General features: G+C 35.2%; 1 protein-coding gene across 1 annotated transcript in view; it reads right to left on the minus strand.

The window, feature by feature from the left end:
- Nucleotides 1-24,823, minus strand: part of BZRAP1 (RIMS binding protein) — a 130,404-nt gene that overhangs the window by 54,927 nt on the left and 50,654 nt on the right. The window contains exons 7-11 of the mRNA XM_051212828.1: nt 18,480-18,682; nt 15,671-15,911; nt 12,599-12,763; nt 7,667-7,867; nt 2,215-2,570 (exon numbers count right to left, since the gene is read on the minus strand). Of these exons, the coding sequence (XP_051068746.1) occupies nt 2,215-2,570; nt 7,667-7,867; nt 12,599-12,763; nt 15,671-15,911; nt 18,480-18,682 (1,166 nt within the window). The remainder of the gene's footprint in view (nt 1-2,214; nt 2,571-7,666; nt 7,868-12,598; nt 12,764-15,670; nt 15,912-18,479; nt 18,683-24,823) is intronic.

The raw sequence follows: 24,823 nt of genomic DNA on the forward strand, positions 1-24,823 counted from the left end.
ACTGTAAATTAATTATAACACTGGTTTGTTATACCATGTTTATGAATGTATTCTGTATCTAATTGTTTTCCTTTTAAAAGTAGGTATTTACGTTGGTTGAAGTACAAAGAGTAAACTTTTTTATAAAAAAATCAATGTAGTACATGGAGATAAAAATTTAGTTTATTATGTTATAAAAGTAACTCTCTCTGGTGTTCCTCTAGGGTTACTGCAAAGCCCGGATAGAGGAAGAGGGTTGGGCATGTGGTTAGCGACCCCATATCGTAGAAAACTAACTCGCTAAAAACACGCTAACTAAAAAAAAATAATTCGAACTATCTAAACTCTGCCCTGGGAGTTAGAAGGTCTTCATTTAGAAGAGTTATGACGCTTCATGGTGAAAGACGACTTCCTTCGGAAGTCACGATGCTGATGCCCAATCTGACAGCCAGAGCAACCAATTATTTTGGTACATGAAATGCTCATAAAATGTAGGGGACCGATAGTTTTCCGAATTGCTGCAGAATGTTATACAATTATTGATTTTTATCAGTAGGGGTGTAGGTGTCAATTAAGTATTTTTTTCCCACTATCTCAATCAAGGTAAGCAGTCCAGAAGTATTGTGGTGTATGCTACTTATATCGACATAAATAGTACATAACATCAATCAGTAATGAAATACCTGGCAGCAGACGCTTCGGAAGAGAATGGGAACAGAGAGTAATTGTTATGAAAATAAATGAACAATGTAGTTTGAAACAATCGATAAAGAATTTTTCAATGAAGTATTAAACTCTGTAATTTCGTATTAATATACACTGTTTGTCCCCCACACCAGTGTGTTCTCGATCATTACAGTATGGTTGTTAGAAAGTTCATACTTCAAGTTAAATATTTTTTGGAGAACATTGAAATTTCTGTTAGAAAGGGGATGCTTTATAACTTTTCTTTGATATTTTATTGAAAACTCAATAGATTTTAGTAAAATACTAATTATCAATCGTTCACATCTCAAGTATATGTCAAAACGTTGACATTTATTAGGAAGTAACCACTAGTGATCCACTACTGAAAAAACCAGCTTTCGGATGAAGAGGAAATTAGAAAAGACTCTGTAAGTGTATAGGATATAAATTATGAGACAAGTACTAACTTGGAATCTTGAAAAGGAAAGAACGAGACGAAAATCAAGGAGCACACACAGACTAGCAACTAGAAACAATTAGAAAGGATTGGACAGGACAGAGTTGAATGATGAATACTAGTGGGCAGCCTTTGCTTTTCCACATGGGGTAACAGGTGTAAGTAAATAAGTAACCATTGTTATGTTATCGAATTATTAGCTTTGATTTATTTCCGTGTTTTATCACATTGATAGTTAACGCCATATCATTGTACACTTTAATTAAGATTGAATAATTCATGGTAAATGACAGAAACTTTCCGATCTTAGTTTCATTCTATCACAGTCTGGAATATTGAAAGAAAGAAATAACTCCATCAGAATGTCAATCTACAATTTTCAGTATCACACTCAAAACTTGTAAAACAGTTCAGATACAATTCAATTGATCAAAAATGCGTTAACAGCTCTTATAATTCCACCATAGTAACCCCCTATCAATTCTCAGAAAGAATATCAAAATCATTTCATTTATCTATGTTATATCCCGATAAGCATAATGAATAGTAACTTTTGGGATCCATTTATACAACAATACTATACGTATAATTTTATCGTATAATTGTCAAATAACTAAACTATTCATATTCATGTCCCTCTCATTATGAGCTTTATTTTGACCTATGAACTATTATTATTATACCATCTACCGTTCTTGAATTATGCCCTGTCTATCAATTACTACCTCCCACATTCACAGCCACATTTGACTAATTCTTGTACAAATGTTGTTTGCTATTTTATGGTACGGTGTGGTCTGTCTGATTGGTATATAAACCCAGTATGTTTGAAATACATGGTTGATATTGCAGAGGCTGAGATTGGTGTTCTGGACTTAACAGGCAGGGCTAGGAGAGAAACAGGACCAATAAAGACTCTAGACTGCTCGTACTTGTTTTATGCGTGATTGGTTCAATTGATAAATCACTGCTCTCTAATTGGCGGTATCATTACGTTATAGATTAACAGAGCATTCAGGACACAAGTTATAACAATCTAATCATAAAGAAAGAAAAACATTATCATTTAAAATATCAACCAGTAAACTTACTATACCAAGTTTAGTTGCAAGATTAGGACCAAATACTTTATATGCTGTTTCAAGTGAACCAGCTGCCATAATTAATAAACATGCAGTTAAATGTATTGGTTTCGATGCAGGACCTTCTGAACCTTTTAATAATGTACATTCTTTAACTGTATTTATTTCTTCTTTAGATGATAATTCTGTAGGAATTGTTGAATGTACAGTTATATATAATTCTATAATTGATGGTGATGTAGTTGAAAATTTATTTGAACTATTATCATTATTACCATAAATATCGATTGATGATTGAGTACAATTATTGAATAATCTTTGAATATGATCTCTAATTGTAGATAATTTCAATATAGCATGATCTCCTATAATAGAATAATCATAAATAAACAATTGAGCTAGAATTAAAAACAAATCAGAAGAGATGGGGGTGGTAGTTGTAGTAGATGAATTCATGATTACCATTAAACAAAAACCTGGAAACAATGGATGGTCAGAACTTTTCAGCAGTGCATATTCATGATCTCACCTCACGAGATTCGAACTCAGGACCTATCAGTCTCGGGGGTAAGCGCTTAAACACTAGGCCACTGAAGAGTCCTATACGGAGACGAAACAGTCATCCAGTACTTCAAGGTTTTGCATGGTGGTCTAACTTCAATCGACTCATGAATTCATCTACTAAATTAAAAAGAAAGTTGAAACTTTGGGAATTATTCTATATTTGTATATATAGTATATATGTGGTATATGCTACTTATAACTGTAGATATAAGTAGTATGCAACACAAATCAGATTTGGAACACCGTTTACTTATTACTTGTTAACGAACATTTTACCATCCACAAATGTGAAACTGAACAGTTGTATTCAATCATAATTTCATGATACTCTTCAACTATAATTACATAACTCTTGTAGTAATAATTGTTAGTAAGGGTATTATGTAAAATAAGAAAGATGAATGTATGAATAATAATAAGAACAAGTTCATGTTAAATGGTTTCATAAACGTAAGAATTGGGAAACCATGGTTAACAATAGTAAAACATGAGATAAAGCTTTTTACCCTGTTATTCAGTATTCTAAAAATATGTTGAAGTATTGTCCTAAATCAATCAAGATCGATAAGTCAGTTTTTTTGGCCCTAGGGCTAGTCTATGAAAACTAAGTTGAATTCAAGATAGAAGAACTTGTAATCAACTTGAAAGTGTTTATATAATGGTTTTACTTGACAGGTTTATAAAGAACGTTACTGAAATGTGCTGTACATATGACTACATTATTATGTCACTAACATCAGTCAGTCAGTCGGTCAGTCAGCTACAACGTAGGATCAGGCACTTACATCCATCGGTCCAAGTTGCCACACCTCATTAGAACAACAAGATGAACACCGGATTCATAGAAGTAGTTAATGTTGGTAATATATAAAAGAAAGATTGTGTATAAGGACATAGCACAGGAAGAAAGAATTAGTTGGTAGCAAGAAAGATATGAAGCGATTTTAATCTCACAGTTTAAAGGAAGACAATGAGTGCATACACCGACGACATTGTGATTGATTCTGTGCTATGTTACACACAGTCTCCAACCATTTCTACCTTGACGTCGTGGTCGGGCTTGCCTATCGTGATGAACCAGTCGAGCTATACTGACTGGAACAATCGTTCCTCAAGGTCCTACTATACCAGACAGGTCGGTTGAAGAGCGGTAATATTAAGAGCAGCAATCCCAAGTTTTGAGGTGTGACAGCAGTAAGGTGTTTCTTTCAGACATCCAGCATGACAGCGATGCTGCCTTTCCATAAGGAGGGGTGGGGTTAGAAAAAGTCGACCCTAAAAATGCACACCTCGCCCTATCCCACGGATATCCGTCTCCGGTGGTAAGGTCTCAACAGGTAAGGAGTTAATACGAAAACTACTCACAAAAAGGTCGTGTGTGACCGACCTCAAGCACTTGCCCCTTGGGTACTGTGGTCACGCTCTCAGGCCACTAAGACCACCTTTAATCCAGTTTCGTTTTCGGGTACCTCTAGAAGAACCCCTCCACGATGTGAGCAGCCGGAAAGTGATAACCACCCTCATACTTCTAACAACACTCAAGACCACTGTGACTAACATATTTGCTTTTAATCCTATCTGTCATTGTAAGCACATCCATATGACCTTTTATGAACCATCACATAACTGTGATAGATTATTATATCGTACACAATTTATCCCTAGTCTATGCAAGGTGTAGAAATTTGTATTATTACGTGCCTATGTAAATTATTCTAACTTTTGAAAAGATAAATTATTCTAATCTTTCCCAGATATTCTAACACGTATACATTTTCTCCCGCCAATCGCTCATGTGTAACCTTAAACATTTTCTTATACATCTCTGTATGAAAATGTGTAAGTGTCGTTTCTCTTCTTGTGTTTCCACATACTTCACAAAAAACGGTGTCATCATATGATTCACTAAGTCAGTGTATTATCAATCTCCATATTCATTGAATCCTCTATTTCATGTTTGGAGTTCAATATTAGAATATCTGAAATATACTTATCTACATTTTAACGACATGATTTATTAACAGAATGTATAAGAAGTTAATAGAAAATACATTTCTTTAATATCAATGTCATTTAGTCCTTATGGGGTGGTCAGTGGCGAACACTGTAAGTTTTTGATGGAGTTTTGTTCTGTGAACTGGATGGTTTAGTCATGGAGCTTTCATCATTGAAGTAGACTGCTACCTGAAATCCACCTAAGCTACAAATCTTCTCGACCACACTATAAGTTTAAAGAAAGTCAATTCCATTCAATTCAATTTAAATTAGACTCATTCAATTTAATATTAATTCTATCTCAATGCCAGTGTAGTGAACAGAACACCAGTGGGGACAATCGAATGTATTTGAGCACAAAATTACAGAGCATCTCAGTAAAATCTGAGAACTATATAGTCAGTATATCAATCCATCATCTCAAACTTGACTTTTCCTGTTACAAACATCAATCCATTGTCTCAGATTTCATTGTTCATACGCTTTCATACCAATTGTATTTCGTTCCCGTTCTTTCCTCATCGATCTTCTACTGAAATACATTCTATGCCTGACCACCGTTATATACTACTTATGTGGATATAAGTAACCCACACCACAACAGTTCAGTTTATTTATTGTTCATTTCTATTCTATTACTACTAACACTATGTTTCTGAAAGTTATTGTAAATTCAGTGTTTATAAACTTCAGAGTTCTTTAACAAGAAACTTTTGTTCAACTGATAGAAATTTACAGCAGTATTTGATAAAGTGAGACTTTAATTTATCGGTGACTTTTGAGTAATGTTCGGAATCCCTATGATAAATTAAACTGCAAAATCGCGCATGGAGGACAATTGACAGACTCGTTCGAGGTAATGACCTGTGTCAGGCAAGGTTGCTTAATCTCACCATTTCTCTTTCTCCTGGTGATCGATTGGATCATGAAGACATCAACATCTGGGGGGAAGCATGAGATCTAGCCGACAGCTAGGATGCAACTGGACGACACAGACCTCGAAGATGATCTGGCTTTTCTATCACACACGCAACAACGAATGCAGGAGTAAACGACCAGTGTAGCAGCAGCCTCAGAAGCAGTAGTTCTCAACATACACAGCGGGAAAAGCAAGATTCTCCGATACAACGCAGCATGCACCAATCCAGTCACAATTGACGGAAAAGATTTCGAAGATGTAAAATCTTTAACATATCTGAGCAGCATCGTTGTTGAACACGGTAGATCTGATCCAGATGTGAAGGCGCAGATCGGAAAAGCAAGAGTAGCATATTTAGCATTGAAGAACATCTGGAACTCAAAACAACTGTTTGTCAACCAACATCAAAGTCAGAATTTTCAATACAAATGTCAAGACAGTTCTACTGTATGGTGTGGAAACCTGGAGAACTACAAAAGCGATCATCCACAAGATACAGGTGTTTATTAACAGCTGTCTACGCAAAGTACTTCGGATCCGTTGGTCAGACACTACACTATCAGCAACAACCTACTATGTGAGAGAACAAACTAGATCCCAGTGAAGGAAGAAATGAGGAAGAAACGTAGGAAGTGGATAGGACACACATTGAGGAAAGCACTGAACTGAATCACAAGCAAAGCCATCAATTAGAATCCTGAAGCCAAAGGAGAAGAGGAAAACCGAACAGTACTTTACTTCGAGAAATCGAGACAGACATGAGAAAAATGAACAAAACTTGGAAAGGAATGCTAGAAAGGAATTCCCAGGACAGAGTGGGTTGGAGAATGGTGGTCGTTGGATCATGCTCCATTGGGAGTAATAGGCGTAAGTAATTAAGTAAGTTTGAGTAATGTTAAAGTGACTTTGAGATAACTTATCTACTTATTAGGGTCAAAAAAGGATTTGAAATTATATAGAAGGAATTACAAGTAAGATTTAAAGTTGGAATTTAGGATTTGGAATTAGAATAAAGATTTTAGTCATGAACTAGTATAAACTATAATCCAAACATACTATTAAATTATAAAGATGAATAAATTACATTCCAACGTCCCAAACTTGCTATCTTTAGTTTCATTGGTTTGTCTATATATATTATAGCCTTGCCTTTGATAATTGTCAAAATACGGATATCGTCAGTCATTAATAGAATGTAACTGATGTAAGTTTGTAGTAGAAATGATTAGTATATCGAATAATTTATATAAATACTAAATGATAGATCGCTGACAAATTGAAATGTAATTCAATAGTCCAATTCATGAGTTGATCTAAACTAGACCATTATTAAAAACCTGGAAGCGTTGGACGGCCGTTCCCCTTTAGAATGGAACTCTTCAGCAGCGCCCATCCAAGATCTCATCCGTGGGATTCGAACCCTGAACCTTCGATCTCACGCATGAACGCTTAACCTCTAGATTTCTGAACAGGCATCTAACGGTCTTAATGACTAACTTCGAACAATCCACGAAATTGCGCCACCCTCCACCATTGTCTTCAGTGAGTGACTGTCTTACAACAGTGATGATTGAACTCTACTGGTCTAGAAGTTATGAGTTCGCGTGCGAACCCGATAGGTCCTGGGTTCGAATTTCGCTAGCGGGATCACAGATTACGACTGACGAGTCCCATACTAGGACGGAACGGCCGTCTAATATTTCCAGGTTTTCCACGATGGTCTAGCTTCAATTGACTCATGATCTCAATTATTGAAATTATTATAATATCCACAAAACCTACTCTGATATTAATATCAGACAGCTTGTGATGAAAATATCACTGAAGGTAACTACTTAGTAAATGATTTTTTTCCCAGAAACTAGATAAATACAAGTATCTAGTTATATAACGGTTCAATTTAGTCGTTTTGTTTCTACATAATGTTATTTTATTCAACGAAAGAATCATATGATATTATTTCTTATTCAAAGAAAAACTTACTTGAAGCTCCCTTCATTTCCATAATTGCTTGACCATTCAAACAAACAGTATATCCTTGTACTGGTAAACTACTACTAGCACCGGCAGCTGTAACAGCTTCTACTGCATTTTTATCTTGTGGAACTGGAAGCCATGTGATAAGTAGCATGCCATCTTGAGGTCCAGCCTCAATTTGTACATGACTTGGAGGATCTGGTAAGCCTAAGTATATTATTTTTTTAAAAAAGAAACATTTTCAAACCAATCTGTTTAGTTTAATCATTGAAGATATAAACAAATGATAAACTTGTCTCAAGGTAGTAAAATATATTTCAAGTATTTTCAGTACGCCGTTGTGAAAATTGTCGAATCATATTGAAATTATAAACCGATTTATATTAGACCATAATTGAAAACTTGGAAGCACTGAACGGCTGTTTGGTTCTAGCGTAGAACTCGTCCTCTAGGTCATGGTCTAAAGTTTAAGAGATCGTGTGAGTAACTAGTGGTCACGGGTTCGAATCCCGTATAAGGAATCGTGGATGCTCACTTCTGAGAAGTCCCATACTGTGACAAAGCAGCCATCCAGCGCTTCCAGGTTTTCAATGGTAGTCGAACATAGATCTGTTCATGAGTTCAATAACACTTCAAGTAGATTATAATTATCCACTGAGAAAAATTGACAGTTTGCTATTTTAATTTCAGTGGTTAAAATCATGAGTCAGTTGAAGCTAGACCACCATGGGAAACCTGTAAGCACTGGACGGCCTTTTTTTCCTGTTGTGGGACTCCTCAGCAGCGTGCATCCACGACCCCACCTCGCGAGACTTGAACCCAGGACCTACCTACTTGTAAATTGTATAGACGGAATTCAATAAACGTTATGATAAGATAACGTGATATTGGTTGTTATTCAGTAATCTTTTGCTTTAAAGTATTATTTTAACATTTATAAGCAAAAATGGATAGTGGATAGCGGTGGAATTCATGACAGGCATCTCGTCCTATTCTGGGACTCGTCAGCTGAATGTACCTGTATCTCAGAGTTGATATTCACTTTGGGACTCAAACCCAGTACCGTTCGCTTCAAACGCCATCGCGTTATCCACTTGGCCACTGAGTTCTGTTAGCCATCTGCTTTAGAAAAAAATCCAACTATATATCACAAATGCTATGGCTTTTTCATTTAGCTGTTAGCAGCTAATCAAATGAAGTGTAACCAACATAGCCACAGATTCTAAGGAGCATTAATTAAGCGTTATGGACACCTATTTTCTAATTACAATGAATGATATCTAGTACTATGTATCTGTCAGCCATATCAGAGAAGATGGTAAAAATCAGCTTTACGACGGACTTCAGTCCATCCTATGAAAACGAGCAGAACAAAACTTGACTATCTTGATGAGATGAACAACATCAAGTATGAAGATATTGTAAAGTCCTTTCGTTTATGGATTCGTACGTATATCTGTTCTTATTTATGAAAATCTCCCATGTATACAGTTAATATAACAATAACACTATATAAGCAAAGATGACTAATGGCTAGTAGTGTACTACAGGATGCGCGTTTTGTCCTATTAGGGACTCGTCAGCTGGATGTAACTTTCAGACATTGAACGTTTTACCTTTTTTCAATGCATAACTCTTTCTACAATTAGCTTGGTGTTATTCATTTAGATGTCTTGTATGATTCATAGTTATATTCTTTATAATTAGAATTTTACCAAATTCAAACATTGAGTTTTGTATTTATCTGTGAACAAAGGTGCTTGTCAAACATTGAATTGGAGGCCATAAAAATTATGTGCCACATAAGTATAGAAGTAACAGATATCATCAGGCGACATAGAATAAAAGAATGAAACGAGAGTGATAAGTGACTGGAAGGTGTATAGGAAGTCAACGAATTGGTTATAGGGGATAGGATTTTAACCCCGAAATGCATAAATGAAGCTACATGGGTCTCAACAGTTTACGGTGTTATGAACCAGATTGATTACATATAGGTCAATAAAACATTTAATGCGTCAGTGGAAGACATAAGAACAAGAGAGGAGCTGACATAGCTTCAGATAACTATCTGGTGGTAGCCAAGCTGAAACAAAAATGATTATACAGCTCAATAAGTATCACTGAAAAGTTTAATAGAGTCTTCTTTCTAGATGCTAACAAACTTAACGAATTCAAGCTAGATATCAGCAACAAATTCAAAAACTGACATGTTCTACTAGAAAAAAAATGAAACCACTATAGGGAACAACTAGAAAGGTATTATGGAAGTAATAATATGGCAGGACGTGCTGGGCCTCAAGAAGCACTAATATAGAAAACGGGTCCCTATAAACAACCTGGGCAATTTTCAAGAAAGGGTTAACAGGAAAACATAAATCAAAAGCGGATGAAATCAAAGCACAAGCCTGTTATAACTTGTGGCCTTAATGCCCTGATAATGTATAATGTAATGATACCGCCAATTAGAGAGCAGTGATTTATCAATTGGACCAATCACGCATAAAACAAGTACGAGCACTCTAGAGCCTTCATCGGTCCTGTTTCTCTCCTAGCCCTGCCTGTTAAGTCCAGAACACCAATCTCAGCCTCTGCAATATCAACCATGTATTTCAAACATACTGGGTTTATATACCAATCAGACAGACCACACCGTACCATAAAATAGCAAACAACATTTGTACAAGAATTAGTCAAATGTGGCTGTGAATGTAGGAGGTAGTGATTGATAGACAGGTCATAACTCATGAACGGTAAATCGTATAATAATAGTCTATGGGTCAAAATAAAGCTTATAATAAGAGAAATATGAATAGCTTAGTTATTTAACAATTATACGACAAAAATTTACGCATAGTATTTTTCTATAAATGGATTCCAAAGGTTACCATCCATAATGCTTATCGGGACCTAACAAAGCCGAATATTGAGAAGTAAACAAACGGGTAACTAGTCAAAAACACGCAAAACAAACCAATGTCTGGGGCTCCGGAGAGACAGATCATGTAGGTAGAGCAATTTTAGGAGCTTCTAAATAGACCAGCCTCACTGAACCCTCTGAACATCAAGACAGCACACACAGACTTTCCTGTAGATAGTGCTGCACCAACAATCGTAAAATTTGCCAACGCCATCAGACAAACCAAAAGTGAATAAGTGGAAGGATTAGACAACATACCAGCCGAAGTACTAAAGTTAGATATAGAGGTAGACACCATGATGCTTCATGTTTGCTGCAGAAAGATTTGATAAGAAGACCTTGAAAAAGAGAATGCTTAATAATAAGTAAAGGTGTAAATTACAGACAGATAACATTGCTGTTACTGATACGCAAAGTTTTTAACAGTGTTTCTGAACCAAAAGAAAGATTCATTAGATGCTGAACTCGAGATTAACAGGCTTATTTTCCTAAGGACCGATTACATATTGACAAACTGCGACACTATGTTTCATTGTTAAACAATTAGTTACATAGAACTCATCTCTGTATACATAAAATTTCTTGATTATGAGAGAGCATTCTACAGCCTGGATGAAAGAACTTTACGGAATATTCCTCAACATTGTGATGTATCTGAAAAGATCATCACAATCTATGGAACTCCAACGACGTATTAAACTGAAAAGTTGTGAGTTGGGATTTGGAGCATAGATGAATTTCAAATGAAGACGAGGGTGCCTTCTGTAGCCTACATCCTTCCTGACAGCTGTTGGCTGGATAATGAAGACCTTTTACTACGCAGTAGAGCCACAGAATACGGTGAATAACGAAGATAAAGTTGGATGATTTGGACTTTGAAGTTGCCTTAAAGTTGTATTGCATACACAGCAATAAATCCAGACAAAGACAGTCATTATAACAACGATTTATACAGCAGTAACCCCCATCATCTACAAGGGGAAGTGCAAGATCTTGAATTACAACATAATGAGTACCCACTAAGGCACACTTGATGACTAAGCTCTGAAAGTGGTAAAAACTCTTGCATACCTGAACAGCATCATAAATAAACAAGGAGGGTCCTTTAGAGATACCAGGGCACGAATTACCAGAGCATGGACAACATTCCCACAAATGAAAAATATCTGGGATTCGAAGCAAGTGTATCTCAAAACCGAAGTCAGAATCTTCAACACAAATGTCTAAATAATTTTACTGCATGGATCTGAAACTTGGGGACCTACTATAACCATCATCAAGAAAGCATACGAATTTGTAAACGGCTGCTTATGTGAGATTTTGACCAGAGGCTATCAGTAGTTAATCGCTGTAGAAAAGAACAAACCAATAAACAGTTTAAGAGGAAAGTAGTAAAAGATGCTGAAAGCGGATACGACATACTAAGAAGAAAACATTAGACTGCATCACATACCAATCCTTAATTTGAGATCACCAAGGCAAAATAAAAACAAGCAGATGACATAACATATGACCCCAAGAATCGGATAAAGATATGAAGAGGATGAATACCATTTGGTAACAACTAGAAATGAGAGTTGAGGATATAACTGAAGATTCCTTGTTAGCGGCCTGTGCCTCATGAGGGATGCCAGGCTTAAGTAAATAGGTACTATTGCTTGGTGACAAATAAGATTTCCCTAAAAGTGACTGGATAAAATATTTCTCTAGGAAGATTACTTCACCGACTGATCTTATCCAGAAAACCTATTAAAAACCAGATAGAACTTGAGAACTGTTACGTCCCCAGTTTAACACCCCATAGTAAAGAATGGCCTTATATTTTGACCACCAGTAATCGAACAAAAGTTATTAAAGTCTAATAATGAATTCGTTATATTTGGATTAACAGATCGAAATCATGTGATTTACATATTCGACTTCTGCCAAATTGTGATTCACTCGGACAGACATTCGATACAATAGCTGATATACTGAATAGAATTTAAACGAAAATAACAAGATTTTTATGAACGTACCTATAGGTAATGTACGAAATTCGATAAAAGCAGCTAGTTTCTGTGTATGTACACCACTCCAGGCAGTATTAATCCAAGGTGGAGATTGCTGAGCTGATTCTTGTACACTCATTGGCGATGGCAAAGCCTGAACACATACTTGATGCAAAGTATCTGGTGGTAAATCTAATTGAAGACAAATAAATAAAAAATAGAATTAATGACCGACAATCATTAATGGCATTGATAAATACCAGTATTACAATCTAAAAATGTTGAAGAATGTCTGGCGAGACTATAATTTATGGATGAAGCCATCAGATTTACAATAACAGGTCTTGAATTTTGGCGCGGAATTCACTCGTCCATTTAGCCAAATAGCGTCTTGGCATTGAAGCTGATGTCAGTCAGAAATGGTTTTCAAGGAAGTAAACCACATTATATACAATTAGTTTATATCGAACAGTGACAAGAATAGTATTTGTTATTTGATCATTCTATTTGAGATGGTAGAGAAGATTTGTAGCTTTCACTTCTACCTGAAGTTTGTGCTGATGATATAGTTCAGAAGAATGATGAATGCTCCACGACTAAACCATCCAGCTCAGAGAATAAAACTTCATCAAAATCATCTACCTGAGCTACAAATCTTCTGAAATATCTCAGATATTATGTTTTATTTCCCTCGATTCATTACAATACTGTTGATATATCACAATGACCTATAACACATTTATTCATGCGTCGATCAAATGAAATTATGTAAATCATAGATATTGATTAAAATTTTGATCTTATTTGACCGATCAGAAACAAATGTCTTTCTTAATTCAGATCAACTCTTTTGTATCATTCATTTAAATGAAGCGATGACAATTGGTTGAATGTTTCTTTTTCTTCCTGTTATTATTAATCGGTTGAATTAACTTCAGAAAAGAAACGATGAAATGATAACACCGTTAGATGCTGATTCAGGAGTTTAGAGGTTGAGAATTTGTACACAAGATTGATAGTCCTAGGTTTCAGTCCTATATGCAAGATCGTAGATATGTATTGCTGAGAAGTTGCGGACAGAACGGATGTCTATAGCTTTATGGTTTCCAATGATAGTCGAGCTTAGATCAATTCAGGACTTGAACTATTAAAATTTCTACAATCTGCACAAATTCCCACTCTGATAATAATCATCATATGCTTACTAATGACCAACTTGGATTTCCTGGAGTTCTAGTGAGAAGCCATCACCAGTGTAGTCCAATCTATGTCGGATGGAGACAGTTATCTACTTTAAACAATAGATAAAGAGTTGCTCAAGATCATGGATCGATTGAAGTTAAACGTGAACACCATCGGATGTTGACTCAATAGTTTAGAGGTTTGAAGTTCGCATACAAGACGGATGATCTTGGGTTCGAGTCCCTTTGGTGCCGGATCATGGATATACACTTCTGAGGAGTCCCATAGTAGGACAGAACAGTTAATATGAAGATTTCGTGTTGAAAGATCAATTCATTTCATTCATTGTGTCTTTTTTATTTTTGGTCATTTAAAAAGTTTATTGAAGAAAAAGTAAAATTCATAAACTTCTATCACCTTGTATTGATGACCTGAGATAAATAAGATTAGATTAAATATAATGTTTGAATTATCAGGTTAAGAAATTCTATAGAAGTAAACATGAATGATGTTGACAATTACAATCCTTTACACTGTACATCTGTAATTGTGAATTCTTATTTAAAAAGAGCTATATGGAATATGAATCGCTTGATTCTTACAAACTTACGCATGTTACATGTCATTCAGGATCATAGGCCGCCCACTAGCATTCTCCATCCCACTCTGTACTGGTCAATCCCTTCCAGTTGCTATTCATCCTTTTCATGTCTGCTTCCAATTCTTGGTGCAATATATTCTTTGGTTTTTCTCTTTTCCGTATTCCTTCAGAATTCCAAGTTAGCGGTTGCCTCATGACACAGTTTGAGGATTTCCGTAATGCATTTCTTATCCACTTCCGACGTCTTTTCCTTATTTCCTCTTCAGCTCGAAGCTGGTTTGTTCTCTCTTATAATCAGATTTTGCTGATGGTATACGGCCAACGGATGTTGTGTTTTTGGCTTTAACAACTGTTTAGAAATACTTGTACATTGATGATGATGGTTGTAGTGGTTCTCCATGTTTCAGCTCCGTACAGTAGAACTGTCTAGATGTTCATATTCAAGATTGTAAATTTGATGTTGGTTGAGAGTTAATTGGAATTTCATATGTTCACTTGTATGAATGCTGTCCTTGCTTTGTCACTCCTCTCCTTGACGTCTGCATCAGATCCTCCTTGTTCATCGATGATGCTGACCAGGTACTTGAAAGATTCCAACTCTTCAATAGTTTCTGCATCAAGTGTGATTGGGTCGGTGTTTTCCGTGTTGTATTTGAGGGTCTTGCTTTTTTCCTTGTGTATGTTGAGGCCTACTGATGAAGAGGTTGTTGCTACACTAATTATCTTGACCAGTATTTGTTGATGTGTATGGGATAGAAGAGCTAGTTCATCAGCAAAGTCCAACTCGTCTAGTTGTATCCATGCTGTCCATTGTACTCCGTGCTACTACTGAGACATGGAGGTCTTCATAATCCAGCCAACCACCAGAATAAAGAGAAAGGGGGAGAGTTGGCAAATCATCTAGTTGTATCCAACCTGTCCATTTTATTTCATGCATTCCCTCAATTGTTTCTTACAGTCATAGAAACTATAAATGTTTCCTTATGTTTAAAATTTTGAAATGTATCACCTGTTATATGATTTATCGACGATTCTCACACATCACTAACAAATTTTCACAACCTTGAGGGGATTAATTATTCTCAAAATACTTAAAAGTAGGTCACCAATACCTATAGTTAAACTCATTTATTACCATAATCATCTTATTATTACTAAAGGTCAGTCACAGATTGAATACCTAGTGTTAACACATATGATTGAGATGTAAGTTATAAACTCGAATAGTATATCAATTCCTTAAAGATTACAATCATACCATATTGACTAGTACTAATCAGTAAGAAGTTTATTTTAATTGTTAAACAAGGATTTACCAGTTAAGTGCAGTTTATATACACCAGGTTTGCATACATGTAATGAAGTTTCATTTAAGTAAACTCGATGATAATAATTACTATTTCCTGGTATCCAACTTAATTTAGCTGATTTAGTACCAATTTGTGTAGCTTTTAATCGAGCTGGTGTAGCAGTCATACCACGACCTACAACTAATGTACATTGTGCATCTTTAGATTGACCATGTGAAGAAATAGATCGAATTGAAATTCGATGAGGCTAGAATAAATAAGAAAAATAAGTAAACAGATATTTTTGAATGTTAAACATAACATCATAAAGAGTGAATAGGAATAGGAAGGATTCGATCTGCACTAATAAGGATTTGACACACATGACATTGATCACCACCCAGTGATTAATCAGTTGTGATAACATCTCAGTCCTACAGGAGGTTGGTCGCGCCCCGTATGGCTCAGTGGTAACGTCTCTGACTGTGAAGCTGGGTGACACGGGGTCGAATCCGCCGGGGAGCACCAGATTACAGGTACACCATGATGATGAGTGCCAGGTAGCACGAAATCCAGGTCCAAGGTTCCTTGTCGACTACCTCCAACCACCATCTAATCTCACAAAGTTTAGTTTTTCAACTTTTTAGCTGTAAAGATCGAATGATATGTAGTTTTGTTAAACTATTAGAGGTGATTTATTGGAAGTCTTAATCTTAGTTTCGTGTTTGTTTCGATTAGTTAGCAATAAGCATATGTGATGTCGAAGAAACTATTGATTTTTAAGTTGTAGACATTATGGATTGATCCCAGTTGGGATATTACTGGAATTTAGAGTGAACTAGAAAGCTGTTTCATTCTAATATGATACTTTTTAGTAGGGAGCACTCACAACTTAACAAAACAACGTAATCAATAGCTTTCGGAGTGATCAACAGAATTAAAATATCACTACGAGGGTATACAGATTGTTGAATCATGTTAAAATTACGAACTGATGTAAGTCAGATAGTCTTTGGAAACTCCAAAGCAATGAACACTTGTTTCATCCTAGTGTCGAACTTTTACAAAGTGTGCAACCATGACCTTATTCCAGGGAACCAAAGCTAGAAATTTCACCATTGTGTAAGAACGCCTTACTCTATCAATGATATCAATGTTTTAACACGATTGGTTTTTCAACTATTTGATTGTTTTGTTGATAAAGTTTGAGCTAATACATATCTATACCACAATTTACATTGTTACTACTACTACTACTACTACTACTACTACTACTACTACTACTACTACTACTACTACTACTACTTTGTAAACAGATAAACTTTAAGTAGCCTATTCGCAAACCGAACAAATTACTGGTGATACATTTATTGATTAATAAATGATGATAAATACATATCATTGATAGCTGTCAATTGATATAAAGCTTACTTATATCAGTACTGAATTACAGCTATCACTATCAACGTAACAATACAAGTATTATTCTTCTACCTTGTTTCAGGCTTTGACAGTTGAGTAGAGTGAACAAGTATAGATTTGTATGTTAAAGTAGTAATTCCATGAGGAAATGTCAATATGAATAACAAAGATGACGTAATAGAAAGACTAGAATACTAGATTACGCATGGTCTATACATAACATTAATCCCTTAGTGATTGATAAGTAACCACCAACTATTTGTAAAAATTTATAAGTATCTTCTAAAAATAAAAGTCATATTAATAAAGTAACAAAAATGATCTATGTTCGATCTCATGAAGATGATTCGAAAGATCTTTGATCAAACCAATTAATGATATGAAATAGTTTCATTATAAAACATCACAATTGATTGATCACTGAGTTGTGATCAATGTTATATGTGTCAAGACCTTCTTAGTGTAGATCGAATCCTATCGACGGAGTTGCCATATGGCCTCTGGTCTAAATGACTCAATATTCCATGTACTATAATGAGATTAGATGGTGGTTGGAGGTAATCAACAGGAAACTCTGGACATAGGTTTCACGCTATTTAGCACTTGTCAGCAAGGTGTACCTGTAATCTTGAGGGAATTGATGCTCTCTGACTGATTCTATCCCATGTCACCTAGCTTCGCAGTCATTGGGCTTCGACTAACCTCCTGTAGAACTGAGATGTCCAGGGTTCAGGGTTTCCTGTTGATTACCTAAAACCACCATCTTCTGGTAAAACATCATTTTGACACATGAGATCAAAGCAATACCTAGAAATTTTTCAAGGTAATTAGTAAAAAGCAAATATTATTATTAGAACTTTTCGGATTTGTTTAAATACACAATATTCTTAATCAGAAAGCGGACAACTATCAAGTACTTCATGTGTTGTATAGTTCTTCGACTGATACCAATGTATAACAAAATCTACATTCAATATGTAGAAAAATTAAATTAATTTTAATAGTTGAGATCATGAGTCAATTTAAGCTAATCCACCAAGGAAAACATGGAAGTACTGGACAGCTGTTTCGTCCTAGTATGGGATTCCTCAGAAGTGCACATTCACGATCTTACTCGTGAGATTCGAACCCAGGGCCTTCAGTATCGCGCTTGAATGCTTAACCTCTACACCACTGAGTTGGCTAGCATCCAATGGTATTAATATCTGACATCAACCAATCCACAAAATTGAGCGACACATCCACCATTATCTTCAGTAAGTTACTATCTCACAACAGACTCAGTTGAACTCCACTAGTTACTGCTTCTCATTAGCCTCATGATCTCAACTATTAAAATTACTATAATATCTATACCCCCCCTTTATTTTTTAATATTAAATTATTATTATTATTATTATTAATAATTATGTACTTTATCAGCATCCACATTATCAATGAGTGCACGAGTTTTTTCTTTAGCCATAACAGCTAAACGAAATTGTCCATCAACATAAATATGATATGCAGATACAATTTTATTTTCATTCATTGAATTTAATTCTGGTGATTTCCAACTAATTAATACACTTTGAAATAATTGACGTTCTAATGTTATCATTCTTGGTGCTGGAACATCTAAAATTAAAGTTGAAATATATATATATATATATATGACAGAGATAATATGTTCAATGAGATGGATATAATGGATAGTAGTAGAATCTAGGACAAGCCTTTCTTTCTATTTGGGACTCGTCAGCTGGATGTACCTAAGTCTCAGAGTTGATGTTCACTCTGAAACTTGAATTCAGTCCCATTCATTTCAAATGCTATTAGATTATCCACTTAGCTATTGAGTCTTAATAAACACTAACTTATATAATGGGATGAAGATAAGTGGATAACGCGATGGTGTTTGAAGTAAACGGTACTGGGTTCAAGTCTCAGAGTGAACATCAACTCTGAGATGCAAGTACATTCAGTTGATGAGTCGAAAAGTGAACGAAACACACATCCTGGATTCCAATGCCAACCACTATATTCATCTTTGCCTATAGGTATATCATGTTGGTAATTTAGAAAAATCATCAAACATAGACAGTTGCATCTTAGATAGTAAATACTCTTCTATTGACTAACATGTTACTAGTAAATAACTGGCATTAAAATTAATTTTATTAATCATGTCAGCATAAAAAGACATGAGTGATTAATCATTTAGAAAGATTTCTGAAAGTCTAACATATTTGACCCACATCTATTGAAAGGAATCACCTTAATTCATTCTAGTTGATCAGTAAATGTAGGTCACTTATAATAGTTATCAAACCATTGACCAATACAAATAAAAATGTAACATAACAGATATCTGTGAAGCAGAATTATTGATAAACTGTTATGTGCTTCATTGTATAAGTCGATCAGTCAGCAACAATGTAGAACTTCGTACGTACGTATGTACATCACTTCAAGTTGTCATACCATATTAACATGGAGATACAATTGTCGATTTAAATCCTATAATGATAGATGTAGTAAAAGTATAAGCAGTAATCGAAAAGATTATAGATCAGATTTCAAATGTGTCCTTTGTTTTATTCATAGTACAATCAGTGTTAATCCTCGCTTAAGCGATGACACACTGTAGCACACTGGCATCACGAAAAAAAATGAAGAGAAATACCTGAAGGACGTCTTTCAAAAAAACGGCTACCCAATCAACTTCATCAAAAAATACCAGCCGCACGCATCATCAGAATCCAAGTGAAGTAGAGAAATCAACAAAAGGATCATCCTACCATACATAAAAGGCACATCAGAAACCACAAAAAACCACTGAAAACCTTCGGAATAAGTGTTGCACACAAACCGACAAGATCACTACGATCAATCCTATGCAAACCAAAGGATTAAATGATAAAAGAAGACAAAGCAAACATCATCTACGAAATAAATTGTGTCAACTGCGAAACATACTACATCGGACAAAGCGGATGACCTTTTCAACTTCACCTTCATGAACATCAATTAACAGTCAAACACCATGACATCTACTCACTCATGTCAATACACGTGGACAACTACGAACACACATTCGACTAGAAAATATGGAAATCTTCGATAGAGGAAATTCCAAAAACATCAGAGAATTTTTAGAAGCTTGGCACCCACATCAATCACCAATCAACAAGCACATTGAAATCTATCCAATTCATCAATTTATCAATAAGGAAAATTATGCACACACATAGGAACAAAAATCAAACCAATAGGTGACACAACCAAAACAAAGAAGTAAACAATGACAGAATTTAAGGTCAACAAGAACCAATCAATATCGAGGTGTACAGGATAAGCTGTGAACCACATATGGAGAAATTTGAGCATTTCAGTTCTATGTGAAGTTTGTGTTAATGATGTCATTCAGAAGAACGATGAGAGCTTCACGACCAAACTATCGAACTCAGAGAACAGAACTTCATCAAAATCATCCACCTGAATTCCAAATCTTCCCCACCATGTCAGAAAGTCTATGATCATCACTCAGCGTTCATATCTCATAAGGTTGTATTATTATTATTATTTGAACATAAAAATATTGGTACAAAGGGGCATTGAATACATATGCGCCACACAAGTCACTAGATTTGTGTGCGTGGGCTATGATAGTGCCCGAGTGGCCAGACCGAAGCAGGAGGTTTTCTTAGGAGGTCACACCCCAAGCCTTCGGTACACATTTATTGCACGGCCATTTTTGTATTTTTTTTTTCGAGTGAAATTTTTTTTCATCCCCATCTTCCAATAATTTTCATTCTGTTTCGTCCAATCAAATAACTAGTTTTGAGTTCGTTATAATTGGTCGTTTATTTCATAAAATCGATATAAAATATGAGGATTTGACGACAGAGCACATTTTCCTACAATTATGGGTGGTAGTAACATGTGGAGCGCGAGCTCCGTCGTTCCTCATGTTGTCACAGGAACCGATAACCTGTTCGTTCTTGAGCACATTGTATCTCATAACGTCTCAATCACTTGACGAGCTCCATAAGAACTTATGAAACAGCTGCGTACTGCCATTATGTGGTGAGGGATTCTCATTTACATAGAGATCGGAAGCCGTATATTAGATTCGTATGTTGGAGAAATGGTCGTGGAACACCTAGCGGTTGTTCACAGCCGAGTAGACGAACGAGGTAATTTGATTTGTGTTATTATAATTTTTCATTAAGGATTACCGTGAACACTCAATGTCCTTCCTTCATATTTTGTAAGTTACCGACTATCAAAATAACGTCAATATGGATACAACGTTAAGCAATGAAGAGGAAGAAATTGTTTCGATTAGCTCAGAGGAGTTCACAGAACGAGACGACGGCAATGACGAAGACGCGTATGACAACAGACTTCATGATATTTGCAATCTTGCGCAACCGCCACATGAAACTGCTGATGGAAGTACCTGGATTTTTTGTCCATGCGAAGCCATGCTTCATTTATTTTGTGCCTACGACCCATCAACACACGTCCATGGAATCCACTGTCCCGTGTACGCAGCTATAATGGAATAATAGCAACACCTTTGTTCATGAAACTCGGAACTGTTAAGAGAACGAGTAAAGGCCCTTTTCAGTGCCACCCACAATTCGATTTAAATTCTTTTGTTTCAATTCCTTATTTCCATAGCAAAGGTCAAGTGATCAAACCATCAAAATTCATTTAAGATTAATAGTCATTATGTGATTAGCGCCTACGTATTCGTAAACGTTTTTAAGCTTTATCAAATATAGGGTTTAAGTAAACGATTTCGTATAGGAAATGTCATCTAATGAACACTCATCTGTCTAAGAATAGTACATGCAAAACTTATTCAGAATGTTTCAATGTTGTGTCATATAGTTAGGATAGGCGAATGTAGTACTACCAGTTCACTAGTACAACGACATCATTTCTATAAGAAAGGTCAACTGAACCAACATTGATGAATTCGAATTAAGCCTTAGTGATTAAGCAATATAATCAATGGAGATTTATAGAAATTTCGTGGATTAGATCATTAAAAGAGAATTTTGGAAAAAAACATAACTGGTTTTAATAGTTGATGATAGTAATAACTGACGTTGAAAGGTGGTCAAATGTTTAATACACAATTAGTAAAGAAATTATTCATCGAAGTATTTCCATTAGTTTTTTACTTAACACATCGTATGTTATTTTAATAAACGTTATATGCGTAGCAACATATCCATAAATCATCATGATAAAATGATGAATAGGGCATGCATAAATCACGCTAACCGTTAACCATCGGTAAATGAAGCAAAATAGTAATAACTTCTCTCAGAAAATAGCAAACAATATTTGTCATTGGGTATTTTTCCAAACAGTAATTCTTAGCAGAAAAGAATGGTGTCATAAATAAATGCAAGATTGTCAATTGTGTTATTTTGCTAATTCAATTAAAAGCGTTACTTGTTTTTAACTGTACATTCTTTGTAGTTGAGCAGTTTAAAATTATGACAAAAAGTACTTGTCTATGTAAGTAGTCATGTGAATCGATTATTGTGCTCGTCAATTGGGCTTAACAAGTTTTGCATGTAATGTCAACAGCATATTTGCAGTTTAAAAAATCTCCATATAATATTCTATGTTGTTGAATAGCAAGTTTTGACAAGGATTTGAAATATTAGTTACATTAAGTGTAAAAGTACAAGCCTACGGTCTGAGGAAATAAATGTCAATCTTAATTATACAGGTTAATACGAACAAAGTCAGTTGTATCAAATGACATTTGGATATACGCACGTTTAATGTCAATGTAATAAATAAAAGTCTACATTTATTTACCAAACTTCAAAATGATCAATTTCACTATATTGAAACATGGTGCTCTATCTTCAATTCACTCATGATATAGACATTTTATAAAACGTATAAATGTATCACTTTGTTCGTATTAACCTGTATAATTAAGATTGACATTTATTTCCTCAGACCGTAGGCTTGTACTTTTACACTTAATGTAACTAATATTTCAAATCCTTGTCAAAACTTGCTATTCAACAACATAGAATATTATATGGAGATTTTTAAACTGCAAATATGCTGTTGACATTACATGCAAAACTTGTTAAGCCCAATTGACGAGCACAATAATCGATTCACATGACTACTTACATAGACAAGTACTTTTTGTCATAATTTTAAACTGCTCAACTACAAAGAATGTACAGTTAAAAACAAGTAACGCTTTTAATTGAATTAGCAAAATAACACAATTGACAATCTTGCATTTATTTATGACACCATTCTTTTCTGCTAAGAATTACTGTTTGGAAAAATACCCAATGACAAATATTGTTTGCTATTTTCTGAGAGAAGTTATTACTATTTTGCTTCATTTACCGATGGTTAACGGTTAGCGTGATTTATGCATGCCCTATTCATCATTTTATCATGATGATTTATGGATATGTTGCTACGCATATAACGTTTATTAAAATAACATACGATGTGTTAAGTAAAAAACTAATGGAAATACTTCGATGAATAATTTCTTTACTAATTGTGTATTAAACATTTGACCACCTTTCAACGTCAGTTATTACTATCATCAACTATTAAAACCAGTTATGTTTTTTTCCAAAATTCTCTTTTAATGATCTAATCCACGAAATTTCTATAAATCTCCATTGATTATATTGCTTAATCACTAAGGCTTAATTCGAATTCATCAATGTTGGTTCAGTTGACCTTTCTTATAGAAATGATGTCGTTGTACTAGTGAACTGGTAGTACTACATTCGCCTATCCTAACTATATGACACAACATTGAAACATTCTGAATAAGTTTTGCATGTACTATTCTTAGACAGATGAGTGTTCATTAGATGACATTTCCTATACGAAATCGTTTACTTAAACCCTATATTTGATAAAGCTTAAAAACGTTTACGAATACGTAGGCGCTAATCACATAATGACTATTAATCTTAAATGAATTTTGATGGTTTGATCACTTGACCTTTGCTATGGAAATAAGGAATTGAAACAAAAGAATTTAAATCGAATTGTGGGTGGCACTGAAAAGGGCCTTTACTCGTTCTCTTAACAGTTCCGAGTTTCATGAACAAAGGTGTTGCTATTATTCCATTATAGCTGCGTACACGGGACAGTGGATTCCATGGACGTGTGTTGATGGGTCGTAGGCACAAAATAAATGAAGCATGGCTTCGCATGGACAAAAAATCCAGGTACTTCCATCAGCAGTTTCATGTGGCGGTTGCGCAAGATTGCAAATATCATGAAGTCTGTTGTCATACGCGTCTTCGTCATTGCCGTCGTCTCGTTCTGTGAACTCCTCTGAGCTAATCGAAACAATTTCTTCCTCTTCATTGCTTAACGTTGTATCCATATTGACGTTATTTTGATAGTCGGTAACTTACAAAATATGAAGGAAGGACATTGAGTGTTCACGGTAATCCTTAATGAAAAATTATAATAACACAAATCAAATTACCTCGTTCGTCTACTCGGCTGTGAACAACCGCTAGGTGTTCCACGACCATTTCTCCAACATACGAATCTAATATACGGCTTCCGATCTCTATGTAAATGAGAATCCCTCACCACATAATGGCAGTACGCAGCTGTTTCATAAGTTCTTATGGAGCTCGTCAAGTGATTGAGACGTTATGAGATACAATGTGCTCAAGAACGAACAGGTTATCGGTTCCTGTGACAACATGAGGAACGACGGAGCTCGCGCTCCACATG

This window comes from Schistosoma haematobium, chromosome 3 (genome assembly GCF_000699445.3).
Source record: "Schistosoma haematobium chromosome 3, whole genome shotgun sequence".
NCBI lineage: Eukaryota > Metazoa > Platyhelminthes > Trematoda > Strigeidida > Schistosomatidae > Schistosoma > Schistosoma haematobium.